This window comes from Ambystoma mexicanum, chromosome 7p (assembly GCF_040938575.1).
Source record: "Ambystoma mexicanum isolate Mex_15411 chromosome 7p, UKY_AmexF1_1, whole genome shotgun sequence".
Taxonomy (NCBI): domain Eukaryota; kingdom Metazoa; phylum Chordata; class Amphibia; order Caudata; family Ambystomatidae; genus Ambystoma; species Ambystoma mexicanum.
In genome coordinates, this window is record NC_090939.1 from 610,220,402 (window position 1) to 610,238,448 (window position 18,047).

Below are 18,047 nucleotides of genomic sequence, written 5' to 3' on the forward strand. Positions count from 1 at the left end.
GTTTTTTTTGACATATCCCGCACAACTGAACTACTTGTCGACGCTAGTCCAGTGGGGTTAGGAGAGGTATTAACACAGAAAGACAAAGAGGGAACCCTCTTCACCATTGCCTTTGCGAGCAGATCACTCACACCAACGGAAAGAAACTACACCCACATTTAAAAGGAAGCGCTGACAATCATCTGGGGATGCAAACACTTCCACGTGTATATCCTGCAGCATCCGGTGAAGGTGATGACAAGTTAATAAACGGGAGGCAGAGCGCGCCAAGATGGCAGTTACCGATCCTGACTAGAACGAAGCAGTCCCTGTGTGCCCTTTTTCCGCCACCGAAGCACACATCACACAGTGACGGCCCATCGGTCTAATACCCAGCGCTTGGTATTGTGCTGCAATAACGACAAAGCAGGCCGGGGTCCGTTGGTTGTGACTGATGAGCGGGAAAGTGCTCATCCCTTTTATTGATCTGGTCACATGGTCACTGACATGTGACCTGAGCACGAACCCTTCACAGGGGCCCCTCGTCCTTAAAGGGACACAACACCACGCCCTGTGCATCTCCTGCTCCTGTGTGATGTGTGTCGCCTGGTAGGGCAGCTGTCTCTGCAAGCTACACATGTTGTGGATAATGCCACCAGCACCACCAATGGATTTGATGTCTTTTTGCACATTTCATGGCCTTACAGCTCCCCATCCCAGCCAGTGCCACCCTCTGGATGTCCTCGCGATTCAATGGTCGGCCATGACAGTCTGAGCTGGTCCTAAAAGCACTCACATCAGTTTTAACCAACTGCTATAACGTAAATTGGTTATTACCTTCATGCAAGGTTGTAATGATGGTGGGAGTGGTAAGTTAATAAGATGAAATTTCATCTAGAATTAAATATACCAATGACGTGTTGAACATAAAATATGGCACATAAATTGGAAACGGTTCCTAATACATAAACCCCAATTGTGAACTTTGTGGCAAATACACCGGGACTATCATGGTGCTCTAGTACATAACATGGCGAAAATGAGATGTAATGCACGTGACAGAGACGCGAGAAATAGCTGTCATGATGTTATGCGCATGGAACGTGCCTGAGAATGTTGGAACCAGTCTACACCCTAGCGGCTGTCTTTTTAGGCAATCGGTACTATAAAATATGACCATGATAACGTGAACTGTCTCCGCAGATGTCATCTCCCGTGCCACTGGCGTAGTCACGGCGTGCCACGTTCAGGCTCCATCGCCAGCCTTACGGCTTCTTCGGTGCCGAGGGACGAGAACAGAAGCCGTCTCCCCCGTGCTCGTCTCCTAGCAGGGAGGGATGGCTGCAGTGAGCCAGAGCCAGCCTCTGAGCCAGCTCAGCTTCTACCACTCAGGATACAAAGGTACAGTGGCACCTATCAAACGGGTAATGCCCCCGGATCCCACTGCTTCTTCCACTGCTCGATGCTTATTTTAATAGCTTGTTTACATTTCCCTGGTATTACTAGTGTTCTGGGTTTTATGTACGCGCGAGAATACAACACGTCCGGTGCATTTTCCTTAAGAAATTCACCCACGCATGCGTTAGCCGTACACTATAATGTAGCCAAATGATGGGCACTGTGTAGTTGTCATGCAAATATTACCTGACATGGGGCGCATCAGCCACTTCCTAGGACGATGCGGAAGCGCGTGCGTGTCTGAATTCCTTACTTATGTATCATTTATGATTGTTCACATAATTTCATTTGAATAATTCGTTTTGATATTGGATATCGGTTCTGTCTATGGGAAATTAAAACCAGCAAATGCTAGTTCATACGTATTTGCGCCTGGGACGGCGTGTGAACAACGGGCACACGAGCCATGTTGCTCGTACGTTCACATTGAAGGTGGCACACTTTCATTCATACCCTCCATCTAGAGCGCGAACAGGCAGTGATTCAGAGGAGACTGCCAGGGACAGACAACTCTACTGGTGGTTCTCAACCTGCCAAAGGTTGCAAGCGCACCAGCAGCCTTTCTCGTGAAAGCAATGCTTGCGCAGAAATGGAAATGCATTCATCTAAGTAGAAGTTAAATGTTGGGGATCGGGGTTGAACAGCAACATTTTTTAAAATATTTATTAAATAATGTTTTTTTGACAGTATGGCGTATTTTGTACTTACAATTTCATCATCCTACATAGTGAAATATGGGACCAGTCAATTGGTGCCCCCTCTACTATGTGTCACAAAGTGCTTGCTCCATGGGACCCCCTCTTTAATTCTATTCCAATGTATGTTTATCTGCACCACCCAAAATTACTTGAGGCTATTTTATTTAATTATTTATTTAGCTTTTAGCTTGCAATCTAGCAAACATTTAGCGATTTACACACAAAATAAGTCAATTACAAAATATAATCATTTCATCACGTACACAATTTCATCATTTGATTAGATCCATTTTATAATAATCATCATTGTGACATCATAAAATCCAATATTCTAAAATTAATCTAGATTAAATCATGATTTAAAAATGTTGCCACTTTTTTTGCCAATTACCTGGGGGCTAGTTTGTGTTCTTTTCTGCCCTAAAGAATACATCATTTCCATGTGAGGTCTAGCTATAGAAAGTTTTAACTCTCTGCCAGAACTCTATAAGATACATATTATAGAGGGCCCCAGGCGCCATTCAGCTGCTGTGTGATGCAGAACAAATGCATCCTGGTGAAAGCTGTTATAGCGGAGGCCATTTTGTATGAGGAGGGCTGCCTAAATTGGGGAGAGATTTGTTGATGATACTTTTAAAAGCCTTCCCTCTGCTTGGCACATTGATTTGTCTTAACTTGTGTGCTGCTTTACAATGTTATTGTTATTTTTGTTGTTCTTTTGGCAAAGACTGACCACATGACAAAGAAAATCTACATTTTTTAATTCAAGAATCTATTATATTTATTTTGTAAAGTGCGCAAGCACTGAGGTAGTAAGCTTAAGTTCTTGGTCGGCACCGCCAGTGCCATACCCACGAGAAAGCTTTCCTGATATTTGCCTCTACACTTGTTCATGCTTTTGAAGTAGTCCATTAACACAGCATGAAATTAATGTTTTAAATGTATTTTATAAGATTTACTGCCATCCCGAGTTAATGAATCCGAAAAAAGGTGCTAAAGGTAGGGCTTGTGCATTTACACCTGTATTCACACCTTTTTTCTGATCCAGGTGATTTTATTTTTTTGTCAGGCAGAGCTGGGCCACAGAACAAAACGTACACTTCCGCTTGTCCCGTCTGCTCCGTCTGACAAAAAAAATACACTAATGCCAGCATGACATTTTCATGCTGGTGTTAATGCCTTGGATTTCATAGCAATGCATTGTAAATGCCACCCACAAACGTTCATTCCGTTCATTCCAGGAGGTACTTACACTTTTTTCCAACACATAGTGGAAATAAAAGGTGTAAAGGGGATTTCAACTGTATTTGCGATTTTCTTCCTACTACATGTTCCAAATGTTTAAAATCTTACTGCTGTTTAGCATTACAAATTGGAACTTTGTATTGTGCCTGGAAATGGAATTGAGACCTGCGCAAGGGAGTCATTCCCCTGGGCAAAGATTCTGCACCACAGTTGGAACTGTGGGTCGTTGTCCAGAAGAAGGGAGTCATTCTTCGGCACCAAGAAGATCCCCTAACTGTTTAGTTTAGTATTTAGTATAAGGGACAGAAGCAGGGGTTTGACACAGGACAGTGGACTGTTGATTTGAACTGACATTCTGAGAACACCCTTAGTTTTTAGTTGCGGCAGGGCAACCCCTCTTAGAGTTAGGACACGCTAGGCTTTCTCTTTATTTTCTGGTATTATAAAGGTTTATGTCAACAATCATGCCACCTTTGTGTCAGTCTCCTCCTTCTGCACCCTTACTGCAGATGCAACCAACCAAATTGCAAAGCAATGCAAATGGTTCACCTGATGAGACATTCATACTGTTATGAACATGTGAAAAGGAACTGAATATTGTGGCAGAACTGGCACAATCATCTTCTTGATTGGGACACATATTTTTGTTGAGGCAATTAACTTCTTTCAGGGGCCCTGCAGCTTTTTCAGCACTTTTTCTTTTTTCACTGGAATAAGTAAATTAGCAGCATTTCTTTGGCAAGATATCCCAGCTACAATGTTGCAGTGCAGTCATGTCAAAGGTATGAGAAAAATTAACAGTGAGCAAAAAAGTTTTGATATTTTAAAATATTTGCAATCTTTAAGATATAATATGAATACATATTTCTATGAAAACTTGTTTGTGTTATCTCAGACTGCAGTATATTTATTTAAATTTCTTTAATTCGCTTCACGCCCATGTGCCTCAGCGTGCACAAAAAACAAGTGGCAAAACCAAGGGACAAAAAAGAGGTGAATAGCACATATGCTATGTGTAATATCCTGCAACCATGCGCCTTGATCGCTGACTTTTCTAGCCTGACAGACTGCCGTCTGACCTGCCAGCAATGTACAGCATTTACGCCCACATTCTTTTTGTAGGGGAAGCCGTTCCGTCAGGCATGCAGCCACTGGAACATATCATGTCCGCTTCCTCTGTGCCATAGCTCCAAGGTACTTGTGCCTCTCAGAAGAATATTGCTGTTGACCAGTAGTGAAGCAGCTCAGTGAGCTAGAAAAGCAGCAGCTTTCTCTCAGGGCTCAGCGAATCATGGCATTTCACAAACATGGAGGATGGGTCTCTTCCTATATATCTTGATCTACACTGTGAGTGAACCGGATTACCTTACGCTAACAAGCATTTGCATTTTATTAGCACAAATAAATATAAGTCTGTTATACACATTAGTGAAACGCTGAGTGAGTGGATTAAGTAATGGTGAGTCAATCAATGACTGATTTCGATCAGAATGTTTAAATAGTTCTTGGCTATCACTTGTATCAGTTTGTTTCATTCACTTAGGGGATTTTTCCACCCCTCTTGGGCTTTCTTCTCTTGGTCTTTCCAGATCCTCCTTAAAAGGGTACCTCTTTCTTTTTTCTTTGAGTTTCTTACATGTACTTGAAAGTCTCTATTTTTCTAATATCCAACTTATATTTTGAATAGCATGGGAGACAGTGTTTCGATCAGAATTCTCACTCTTCTTATCACTTGGCTTTCTACTCGGATGAGTAGGATGAGCCCAGTAATTATTCTTACTCTTCCTACAGCTTTGCTTCTCACTGGGACGAGTATGGGGTACCAAGTAAGGAGGCTCACTCTTTTTGATACTTTGATTCAAACTCTTCTTATTACTTGACTTTGCACTGGGACAAATATGATGAACCCATGAATGATTCTTGTTAGGAAAGATTTAATGTATGTGTAATTTACCCTCCAGTTGTGGACACCCCAAATGTTTTGCTTTTGTAAGTTTGGGTATCTTATCCTGGCTTCTTACCAGTGGAGCCCAACCTTCCAGTACCCTGCACTGGGGTCCTTTTTGTTTTAGGGCCCTAGACACCCTCAAAGGATTTTTTGGTGATTGTACGAGTGTGCCTGGGACAAATTGGTGGCAGCAGTTACTTTTTCTAAGTGTTTTACTTCCTTTTACTGAATCACATTGCATTTGATGCTTTTGGTTCAAGACTGGGGCCAGGTCTGAAAATGGCCAAGCCACAAAGTCTTTTGTTCTGTCCCATGGCCATGTTGTCCCTTGCCTTCACCCAGGTCGAGTAACCCGGGTTTTCCTTATTTGGGCATGCAGCCTCCGGCGATAACCCTTCTCTTTCGCAGGCTTCTGCCTGTCCCGTGTGTGAGCCCAGGAAGTTGGTTGGGACTGTCTGGTTCCAATTCACACTACTGGTGCCAGGATGTCTGGAGAGTCTGAATGACTGGGACCACTGTGGACCGCGATCGGTCCAAGACTGGGATGCCTGCATGAGAGCAGAACTTCGTTTGGAAGTCCTCGATTTTGGCGCAAAACTTATCTTGGATAAGAGATGGGGCCCTGCATCCATTCCAGGTCGATCACCTGAGTTCTCCCCAAACTACAGAAGGAGCCACGCCTCCTGCACAAAGAAACAGACTAGTGAAACGCCCTCTGCTGTCCCGTTGGACCCCTGTTTTCTTAATTGATCAAGAAGGACTGCCAAGGCGCTTCGCCCCTTTGGAGTAGTGGGAACAACTTTTCTTGGCACCCCCTGCCTACTCAACGAACTAGCTCCTTCGGAAGTGTTCCTGGGTCATCCAGTGAACTGTCTACCTCAGGGTAGTCCATAGAACTGCTGCCTCCTCGAGTTGCAACCCAAGACTTGGGACATCGCTTGCTTGTGGTCCCATGCATTCTCCGCCAAGTTTCGCAGGCCTAGCTCCTCTAGGTCCTGAATTAGGAGAGTGCGTAATGCTGCTGCATCTGTGAATTCATCACTACTTGTTGGTGACGGTCACTGTAGGTGCCTTGCTGTTCTGCTCTCCTGTGCTCTGAAGCCTGCTGCACCAGAATTTTCTTCATACCTCCTTTGAAAGCTGAGAAAAGGTAACTGTGCCATCATGGACGATCGTTCTATCCCGCAGCCGATGAGAGCCGGAGCGCCGCGAAACTGCAGGACTCGAACTTACTAGCGACCTAGACTAAACTGGCAAAGTTTGGTCCAGACTGTGACGAGGGTCGGTGAGTACTTGCATCACTTACCGATGGTCCCCTGGCACAAGCAACCTCTTCTACGCACGGATATCCCTTAAAAAGGAATTCGTTTTTGGCTGGGTTAGCCTGTGCTCCCTACCTATTCCCACCTTTTGAAAACTGCTATGCCACCAAGGGCAGATCCTACTCGAATAGTGGGAACCAATTCTTCATCACCTCAAGCCCCTTCCTGACTTGCTACAGCTCTCCCAAGAAGACACGCTTTTTGCTTTGCCTGCATGATCGTGTGTTTTTATGCACAACTGTACTGTTGAGCGCAAGGCTCCCCACTTCTTAGGGATGGACTTGAAAGTTAGGGAGCGACTCCAAAGAATTGTCTTATGCTCCCAGTGTGTTAACTGACCCTTCTCTTTACAGGTTGTGGCTGTGTTTTACCCCTTGGTCGCGTTAGGAAACGTATTGTATATATGTTATATACGTAGAGTATTTTGTGTGGTAACTGTTTTTATGTAACTAAAGTTTACTTGTGTCTATTTGTCCGGCCGCCAATTAATGTATAGATATTTTTCATATACATTTATCTGATAGTAATTTGTGGTTTGTTATTGTGTGTGCTCATTGTGGGCTTCTGATCAATCTCACCCCTCCTGAGACTTAGTCTTGACCGCCTGCCAAGCTACCTAGATAGATCTGTCTTGTCCAGAAGGTTCCCCAGTTTCACTAAACCGAGGGTGGCTCCCTTAACTTCTGCCCACCAGGTCAGAGTTTAGAAATCCATATTAATAATATTGGTATACAGCGGTGGGATAAGATCGGAGGTACCCAGTGTTGCACATTGGTAATGTACTCAGGTTATACTTATACACGAGACACATTGTCTTTAGGATAGAGTTAACTGTAAGCCACCTGCCTTTACTTGCAAGCAAATATGGACATTGCTTTGAGTGCCACCAAATCCGAGACACTAAGAAAGATTTGTACCGAAAGGGGCTTGGCAGCAACTGTTACTACATTCGAAATGATCCAGAGGATCATAGATTGCCAGGAAATTAGGATTCGGGCTTTGCCCTCCTATAATAGCGCAGAAGGTAGTGGGGCAATCCCAAGTACTTGTAATGTTGTAACTAATGCTGTTACAGAAATGTTAATGATGATGATGATGATGTATTCCACACTTCGCTGACTAGTTCGGAGGCTGAGGCCATGCTGGAATTCAAGAAGCAAGAGCTGCTGTTTAAGCAGAAGGAGCTTGCATTGTGCATGCTCCCTCTTTTCCCCACAACTGAGGCTCAGGAACAAGGGTCTGCACCGCTGCAGCAAGACAGAATCCAGCTGGACCACTATTCTTCAAAGCAGAGGTACTGCTTAGGTTTGGAGTACTTACCACACTGCCTTTAGCCATGCTCATCTTAGTTGGGAATTGCATTGGCTTATCTATTAGAGTTGATTTCAACTCTCTTCTCACAGGCTTCACAGCTTGTGACTCTACAAGCGATTTTTCTAACAAACTCTAACTTTGTGCAAGACTTTGATTTAAGAAGTGACCCTGGTTCATAGACTGTGTCGCAAATGACTTTGGCTGTCCTGGCTCACTGAAGACTCTTCTAGTCCACTGACTTTGATACTGTTTGTCCCTCATAGGTGGTAGCTTAGTGTATACTGCTACGGCTGGGAAAGGCTTATCTAGATTTCATTGGAACATTTAGTTGTTCTCACATATACTGGGAAACTGTCTAACCTTTTTCCATCCCTAACCTTTCCTTTCTGCAACCTCAGAATCTGCAAAGTATAATGCCAATACTGTCCTTGTGATTGAAGTCATCTCAGGGCGTAGGAATTGTGTGTGAAGCATATCCAAAGATTATCCACTAACTTGTCGTGATTCTGAAAAGTAATTTTAATGTATATTTACATTGTTACACGAGTTGCCTTTTTAAAGAATGCTTATTTAAAAATGTATGTTAATTAAATAAATAACTGTTTATAACAGAAACATTGAGTGTAAGTGTTACTTGGATACTTGTATTTACAGATTTCTATTGTACAGCTCTAGAGCTCAAATTTACCCCTCTTGAGATAGGCCTGGCTGCTCAGTCACACTACCAACTTGTGTAGTACAGACCTATACCAAAAGGTGGGTTACCTAATGCCTGGCAGATAAGTGTTGTGTAGTATCACACAGTGTGACTGCATCAATTCTTACCTAACACAGTCCATCAACAAACCATCTTGCAACTCACAGATTCCATGCAGTCACCTCTTTCACACTGCAGTGCAAGGCATTTGTCCTTGCAGTTTGAAATACACTTTACATTTGGGGTAAACAGTTTATGTCTTTGTTTACTGTGAGCGCATGTTTTAAAATAGAAACCAACAGCTGGCGAGTGCCTGTTAGAATTCAAATGTGATTGCTTATTTACCACTTCACTACTTAATTGTACTCTTATTCAACATGTGGCCAGGTGTTCGGGTGCGGATTGCCCACAGTAAAAAATCTAGAATAGGGGGATGCATATGGTTTGCTCTATTTTGACCCATCAACTGAGGTGAAACCACTGGTTGTCTTCTGCTGGTTGTTGAAACTATGTTGCCTGAGTGACATAAATTACTCCTGTGTCTTTAGGCATGAGCGGATTTACCAGCTTTGCAAATGAAAGAAAATGCTACCAACTAGAGGGAGTCCCCCGGATGAGAGGAGCTTCCCTTCTTACTATGGACCTCTCCATTTCAAGAGCTCAGGTGGTACCCCAAATTAGATACAGTTGCCCCTCTCCATTTTCTTGACTGGGTGTGCACCATACCTGGGACCTCTTTCCTAGAAAAGCAGGAGGAGGGAACAAAGGAGTTTGCCTATATGCTTCACCAGGCCTAGTGTTGTGGGTAGTTTCTGCAACCCAAGAAATTCCACAATTTTAGGGAGGAGCTCCAGTGGGGGAGTGAAGGTTCTAACTAAGGTACTCGGTTCAACAATCTCATCCATGGTAGCTGGGTTATGTCTGCCATCATAGAGCTATCCTTTCTTGCACCCGTGCCTACCTACGGTTTCAGATCAGTTGTAGCGATAATCCTATTTCCCACAAGGCTGCTCCCACAAGACAATGGGCACCCACTGGCAGACCCTCTCTCGAACTTTCCCACATAGTTTCCCACATAGAAGGATAGGCGATGGGAAAGAATGAAGAAGATTTAGAGTAGGTTCTGACTATTTTCAGAAGAGACATAATGGTCAGGGTGCCAGGGTGGCAAGTACACTAATCATGGGGTGCATTTATAACAACTATTTGTAGAGGAGTCTAGAATGCGTGTCTGCAGTGCTTTTTATAAGTAAACAGCAGATTTTCTGTGAGTTCTAAAAGGCACATCTGTTCATCATAGTGACGCTTTCCCACTTAAATGGAGTCGGTATGATTTATTTTCCAAAGATCGTCCTGTATTACAAGTCAAAGAGAAAATCTATACTTGAGAAGCACGACCTGTTGGTTTTGTGAACTGCTGTTCAAAAACAGCCACTGAGCGAGCGAGTGTCACTGTGGCAGACACAGCTTTGGATTTTGGGTGGGGCCGGTGTCTCCTGAGGGGTACCGGCGTCATAAACAGCTCAGGGTCAGTGGCGCCTGGTACATATTTTTAGTGAAGGGACCTTAAAATAGCCCCCAAATAACCCTAACCAACAGAGCGCACCAAAGTTACCCTAAGCAATGCCATGGGGTCCGTGGAAAGGGTCTTCTCGCCAATACATGTTTTAAAATAATGGGTTGAAATTGTGCATTTTAGAGGAAAGTTTTTATGAAAAATTGGATAAACAGACATATAATTAACAATTGGTTCTGTACTCTGTTATGCATACTGTGTTGATGTTGGTCCTCAATTGGGTTTACGCTGGACAGGCCTTGTGAAATTTCTGGAAGGAGGTTACTTTGATGATATTGCGCACACAACATTTGGGTGCGTCGATCTTGCCGCCCACACGCATCACACTTGTGCACCGGCCACACTTACACACACCCGCGCTCTCACATATACACATGCATAAATGTACACGCCCAGGGACACTCATTCAAACTCTTGCACTCCTACACAGTCCCACATTTAATGACATTCACATGTGCGGCACATACATGCAGTCTTTTTCTTTTTTTAAATGATGCTTTACCAGAGATGGTCATCAAGTGCTGCTTGCGTCGTCTGGCGGGGGCAGCAGCAGGAGGAAGAAATGGATAAAAGCAGCCCTGCGCCCCACAAACATGAACACTTGGGGCTCTCACAGGTTTATTTGCCTAGCAACCAACCTTAGGGATGACCCGCATGCAGCGCGCTCACACTTACATGTGGTTGAATTTTGTTTTTTTAAGTGCTCAAAGCAATTGTAAATATCAGCTGAGCATGCGTAGTATCTTTATACATTCTGATAGGGGATACACTAATATGGGTAGGCCCTGGTACAAGTCCACACTAATCAGCTGGACATTTCATTCGGAGGTAGTGGGAAATAAGAGGATGACTGAAGTCCTCATCCAATTCCGTTTTATCAGCATGCCGTGTGAGTTGTCAGGTGCCGGAAAAGCGGGATGCAATGCAAAGCAACGCAATAGTGAGAAGCTCGTTAATGCAACAAGCAATAGGGAAACAAAACATGCCTTTAAACGCGCTTCCCCCTGCTTAAACCGCTCCATTAGCTCTTAAAAATAGCTGAAATTGGAACTGAACATTTCGCAGGATGCTCACTTCCTGCCTGACAGAGCAGCTGGCCTCCCTCTGAACATGCACTGGCAGTAGCTACAAAACCATTATATTAAAAAAAGACAGTCACAAGGGGGCACGGATGGGGTGGCAGTAGGCTGGCAGAGAGAAAGCTCTCTCGTGTCAGATCAAAACATTATATTATCATATTATTATGACTATTATTATCAACGTTTGAATGTGAAAATATGAAATCACAAAGGCTGCGTTGATGGTATTTCAACTAATTCTCTGTTTTTCAGTGGATGTCAATATCAAGAAACCGCTGCAACCAATTCTTCAGATGAGTCCCGAGCAGGTATCTCTGGAGATGCTGTCGTTGTGTGCTCAGCTAGATGTGCTCATCAAGCGAGAGGTCCTGCTAGTAAGTAAAACAGGACATTTTCTGTGCTTTGCCCAATTCTTCCACATCCCACTGCTTCTTTGGAATTATACACAAAAGGACTCCCCCCTTTCCACACGCCAGATCACGTGCGTGGGTTAAAAGCAGAAGGTTGATCCCGGATCACATGGCGTCAGTGCTCACCTTCGTATCCTCGCGAGCAATGCTGTGTCACATCCTTAGTGATCATTTCTGGGGAAACGACAGACACATTCTGCGGGTATGTTTGCAGTGCGACTGGTCAACATTTATATGTCATTACTATTATTAAACTCATCTTTATTGCATGTCTAATTAAGAAAATACATGGTAATTGGGGCATGCCCCCAAAAAGCGAGTACAGGTGTAGAGGGAAGAGGACTATAATATCATTTTAAAGAAAACATATCTCGTACTCCACTTCCCTTCTGTGGCATTCTTGTGTGTCCTCTGAAACCTGTTAACTGGGATTAAATGCATCATTGTGGGCATTGCCTGCCCATACCATTTGGCAATCCAAATGCTTTACTTGGCAGATCTGATCCCTCCCCCTGGTCCTTCCGCAAAGGCCTCAAAACATGGCTCTTCTGCCAAGGCAAGTAGAAGCACAAGAACTTTACAAATGCCTTCATCTGATGTAACCTTATCTGCTATGTCTCAACGCTCATGCTATTTTCTTATGCAATCTACTATACAGCCCTGTCATCTGATGTAACTTATTGGAACGTGCAACGACTGTAACCTAACCTGCCATATGATGTAACCTAATGTAACGGGCAACGACTGTAACCTAAGTTAATATGGAACTGCTGTAAACGCCACTGTTATGCAGTTAGAGCCTAGATGCCTCTGAGCTAGGTGCGCTTAACAAATGTCAAAATAAATAAATAACACATAATTATTCACAACTCTTGTAGCCCATTCAATGTATCTGTCTCCTTGCAATTCTATCCACGCCTAGTGATGTCTCCCCTTTACCTATTCTCTGGAACTGACTCTAGTAGCTCATCCGCCCTCTTGCGAGTCTGCTGCCAGCACACTCTTTAGTTGAGCTGATCAAAATAGTCCTGTCCTCATTTGCTTCCCCACGAAGTGCTTATTAATCTGCTTCATTCCCAGTTCTCTTCAGTTTCTCATCTTTGATGTCGTGAATACCAAAGGCTTTTATAACCAAACATACCCATAACTTTATGTAGCAAAGTTTGTTTAGTACTTTGCTCCGTTGACAGAGCTTCACAGAACTTTTAGCCGATATTAAAGATATGTTTTTTGGAGAAGTTTCATGCAGTCTAAAGTTATAAGCCTCCAAAAATTGGCTTTTGCAATGATCCGGCGTCTCAGCATGTTACTGCCAGTTTAGGCTCAACCACCCCCTCGCCCCCCAGGTCTGCGAATCCGAGCCCTGCAGGCAAATTGTACAGATAATTTTCTTTTTAGGGGCATATTCGAATCTCCTGGGCTTTGCCCCTGTCCTCTCTAGGCACAGGCCATCGCACTGCTGTTTCCCCGTCAAAGGTTTGTCAAGGGCAGAATCTGTGAATCTGGCATGGATATGAACCTTCAGTCTAATAACAGCCATCACATTCCTGCATTATGATTTGAATTAGGCTTGTGAGCTGTACGCAAACCCAACTGCCAATATAACTATTTTTTGGATGCCCCACATTTGGTTTTTAAAAATACAAAACCGCTTGATATATTTTCACCAAACTATGTTCGTTTTTTAGTTGGCCCAGATTCAAACTTTTTGTCCAAGTTTGGTGTAATCCATTCATTTTCCATGGGTCGAATATTATAAGCCTAAAAAAATCACCTTTTTAATAGAAACTTGAATCCCGGAATACCTCATGGGAAAGGTACAAAGAGCACAACACATGGGTGCCAGACTAGTCCTCAGGATGAAAAGCTCCAAACACATAACCCCTGCTCTTGGCATGTCGCATTTGCTCCCTGTCAAAATACACTTCAAACCCTCTGCATTGCCCACTGCACTTACCATGGAAAGGACCTAGTTTGTTTCACAAAGACTTTTTAGCAGTTCACGTCCTCCAGGAATCTCATATCAAGTAATGCTGCTCTAGTCCTCATTCCTGATTTCAGTAGAAAAAGACAAGGAAGATCCACCTCTATTTTGGCAACAAAACTTTGGAACTCCAACCCCAAATATCTGTGCATGGAAGCAAACCACCAGACATTCAAGAAACAGCTCAAAACATGGCTCTTCAACTTATGTGATGAATCTGATGGTGTCAACACTCCTTTCCCAGCAGTGACCTCTCCCCATGTGGCCAGGGGATGGCAGTCGTTACCTGATCCTGACCCTGGGGGCGGCTATATGATGGAGGATCATATGGAGGGAGGCAATCCTTAAGGGAGTGACATGGCATCATCGGACAAGACATGGTATCCCCTTTTCCTTTTAAGGATACCCCCTCCATTCCCCATACCTTAAAGAGGTGAGGGGGATAGCTCAGGGCAACGCGTTTGTCTTGGAAGCAAGGCAACGCAGCGCAACACAGGTTCGAATCCCAATCCCGCTCTTAGAAACCAATCTCTGGTATTAAGCATGTTATGAAAGAACAATTATAATAATTATAAGGTCCTATTGTCATACCTACCCTCACCCACCTAGAAAAGTTACTGAGAACACTTTCCCTAACGCTCTATATAAGTCATCAAAACCTGACTTGCCTTTCAAGACTACTGAGAACCCTTACCTAGACTTCTCATACATGTCATCAACAACTGACTCACCTTTCCGTAAATATGAAAATACTGTAACGGAGAAGATGAGCCGAGTAATGAAGATCAATGGAGGCCAAGAGCACAAGCTGCGCTCTAGTTGTTGCAAGAACAAGACTGATGCTTGGAGATTTAAACTGGCGCACCAGCTGACAAGGAGATGCTGGCTGGAGAACTCTAGTCCTGCAGGGCTGGTGCGAGGTCCGTGGAGCCAACCAGCTTACCGAAGAGACAGAGAGCTGACTGCAGAGGAGGGTACACTGCGAGGACACCAGAAGCAGAAGAAAGGCTTCTGAGCACTCGCAGGTACCGAAAGGCAGCCTCCACATCGCTGAAGCCCGGATCGACAACAAACAGATGCACGGGAGCCACGAGAGGCACAGAAGCTGTGAAGCATAGCTGGTGAGAGAGAGCGGAACGCCAAAGAGCTGCCATAGGATTGCCGCGGCAGAGCCTACACACGCCACCAAGAGCTTGTGAGTCCACCCAAGGGAAGCAGGGACACTAGGGGCGTATTGGAAACCTTGGCGACAGCAAACAACAGTGAATGAAGTATATGAGAAAGAACAAGCAAGTGAATATTTCTTCAAGAGACAGAACTGAATAAATATAAGAGACTGTTACATTTTTAAGTGTATGCAGTATATCTTTAAGAAAAGCCCTGGAAGAATAGTATACCGGGCAGACTCAAAACAGAACAGAGTAAATATAAGAGACTATCAAGTTTGTGAATGTGCACAGTGTGCACATAAGAAAAGCCCTGGCCAGAGACTTTACCAGGCAGATTAAAGTTTCAAGAGTATACATATGAGTAAAGCCCTGGCAGGAGAGTATACTAGGCATATTCAAGTCACAAGTGAATACATATGAGAAAAGCCCTGGCTGGTGAGTATACACGGCAGATGCAAACTGCATGTGTGTTCAAATAAGAAAACCCTAGCTAGAAAGAAGTATGAAAAATGCATCATCTAAGGAAGTCCTAATAAGGATACATCAAGACTAGAAAAAGGCTGTGTTGAAACATAGTAAAGAAGGGGGCGGGAGGGACGCCTGGCAGGAGAGTGCACCATGGCCAGGTTTCCTACCAAGACACAGAATAACAGCCAAGAGAAATGTAAGGATCTGGTATTCTTGAAGGTATTCACCAGAGTGAAGAGAAATCTAGGGGAAGGGAGCCACCGTCTGGAACAAGGAACTCTATCCTTCTGGAACTTTTGTGTTGGGGTTACATATTTCTTTTTTGAACATTGGTGCACTACTGTCAGGTTGAGAGTTTTCCTGCGTCCGCTGCTGAACCCCCGACGATCCCCCCGAAGTGTAATACTCAGAACTAGATAGAACTACAGCTCTGCTTACTACACCCCAAAGGGAAATGGGGAAGTGGATAACATAAAAAACACCAGGTTGGCGATGTCAAGACTAACTGATGTGGAACCTGAAGTGAATACATAGACAAACATAGATCCTCTTATTACTTACTTAATATCGAGGTTTAGAGACTTTAATCCTTAAAAAAAGTATTAAAAAATCATACCTGGTTCTTCTCCTAAAAAATCTCAGAGAAGACTGAAGCAATTGCTGAAAATCTTTCTACCTCTTTCTTGAGTCTCTTGAAATTAACAGCAACTTCTTTTACTTAAGCACTCCTTATGAGCCTTGACCTTTGCCTTTTAAAACTGCACATGGTTCCAGTTAGAGTTAGGCTTTAAGAAAGGCAGTTCTTTGTTCTTTGCACTTGAGTACAAAACACGCACACGCAGTGAAAAGAATACGTAGTTTCTTGAAGATCACGCGCACCCGTGATAGGAAACACGTAGCAACAGTACCGCGCACATGCGCTGTAGAAAGCACGTGGATTTTGTAGAACGTGCGCACACTTAACTAAATACACGTAGCAATGTTTACCGCGCACACGCGCTGAAGAGAACACATAGTTTTTGGAAGAACGCGCGCACATGTAACTGAAAACACGTAGCAATAATAACTGCGCACACGCGCTGATGATGACATGTAGGTTTTTTGTAGAACGCGCGCACACGCACTGAAGAAAACACGTAGTAATATTTACTGCGCACATGCGCTGAAGAGAACACGTAGGTTTTTTGAAGAGCGTGAGCACACGCTCTGACAAAAACACGTAGCAGAAAATCCACGCACAGCAGTAGAAGAATTCTCACATGCGCAGTAGTCCGAATGCACATGCGCTAAAGAAAACACACTGCAAGGAAGTCCATAGGCACCAGTGGAAGAGTTCTCGCACGTGCAGTAGTCCGAATGCGCGCGTGAAGGAAAACACGTCACACGTGCAAAGTACTTAGCACAAATGAAAACAAACCCTGCACGCACTTTCAAATGAAAACAAAATTACATGTGCTCTTAAAAACAGCAAATGAATTGTTCAAAGCTTGAGTTTTCTCTTTAAAAACGACTCTAGGTAATTATGGGCAACAGTTTTAAATATCCAAAGGAAAGTCACTTATCTTTAGTATGGTTTTCACAAGTATTTCAGGATTTCCTATCTTCAGAGAATTCTCCTTACCGCCTCTACACTTCTCCTGAAAACCCCAAAAGAGTAGCTGCTTGACTGCGAGAGACCTGACAGTTCAGATCCACAAGGCCCAAGACTTCAGCAGGAGCAGCTACAAGACACGTCCTCTCAGCTGGGGCTATGAAGATGAAAGGCAGAGAGTGACAGTTTAGCATGTTCATTGTAGTCCTGCTGTCCTCTTTAGCCAATCAGAGCTTCTATTGAGAAAATCCATCTTGCTTTGGGCTAGACTCAGGATTCTGTATTATAAAGTTAAGGCCAAACCAACCAAAGTAGAAAACTTCCCACTCACACCAAATCCATCTAAAATCCTCAATACAAAGGGAAAAATAATAAAGGAAACCTGACAACTACTTAAAGCCAAAGATATTTTTCCTTTTCACCTTAATTGGTTTTGGGTTTTTTGGTGGCGTAATATTGTCAAAACAATTGCTACAAGAAGAAAGGGGTTCCAAGAAGCAGTCTTTGTGCTCTGCATGACAAATGGAAATGCTGTGCCATACAATCATTGACGCACAAAGTGTTCATTCCTGTTGTAATGCATGGATGTAATCCAATATTGGCTTGCTAAATGTCATTTCTCGCAATCAGGAGTACTGTCATATGTCACGTGTCTGTGTGTAGAGCGCAGAGTGATTTCTTTTCGAGATGGAGACTGAGGCAGGCCTCTCTTCTCGCGACTGGGCGAAGGCAGCCATATTGTTGTTTTTATACCCAGTGAGATTCTGCTTGTCTGTTTCCTCGAGCTACGGTAATTTGCAGCTCCCCTGTCCCATGTAGGTTTTTATAACTGCCTTCCAGCAAGTGCTCAGGTATGAGTGGGGCAAGGGCTCATAGAGTGCCAGTTGTACAGCAGCGCTGATTTACTGCACAGGGTGCAGCGCTTCCCCAGAAGGGTCCCTCAGCATCCGCAAAAAGGTTGTTTAGATGGTTGTGCATCAGCGGGGTGTCTGCCACGGGCTACAGTAAGGGGGCTGCCCAGGGGATGTGCATGCGTTTTGTTTTGTCCTAACCACAGCACTTGCTGAATGTTCTATACGAATGGGGGGCGCAGCAGTGCCACGAGGGAG

The 18,047-nt window shown here is 43.9% G+C and overlaps 1 protein-coding gene across 5 annotated transcripts in view; it reads left to right on the plus strand.

The window, feature by feature from the left end:
- Nucleotides 1–18,047, plus strand: part of LOC138526196 (uncharacterized) — a 797,397-nt gene that overhangs the window by 255,492 nt on the left and 523,858 nt on the right. For 4 of the 5 annotated variants that reach the window (XM_069636626.1, XM_069636629.1, XM_069636630.1 and 1 more), the window contains exon 2: nt 11,569–11,690. In XM_069636626.1, coding sequence (XP_069492727.1) covers nt 11,569–11,690 — 122 coding nt within the window. Of the gene's footprint in view, nt 1–1,060; nt 1,381–11,568; nt 11,691–18,047 lie in introns of those variants that run through there. The other variant, XM_069636627.1, reaches the window with a different exon arrangement.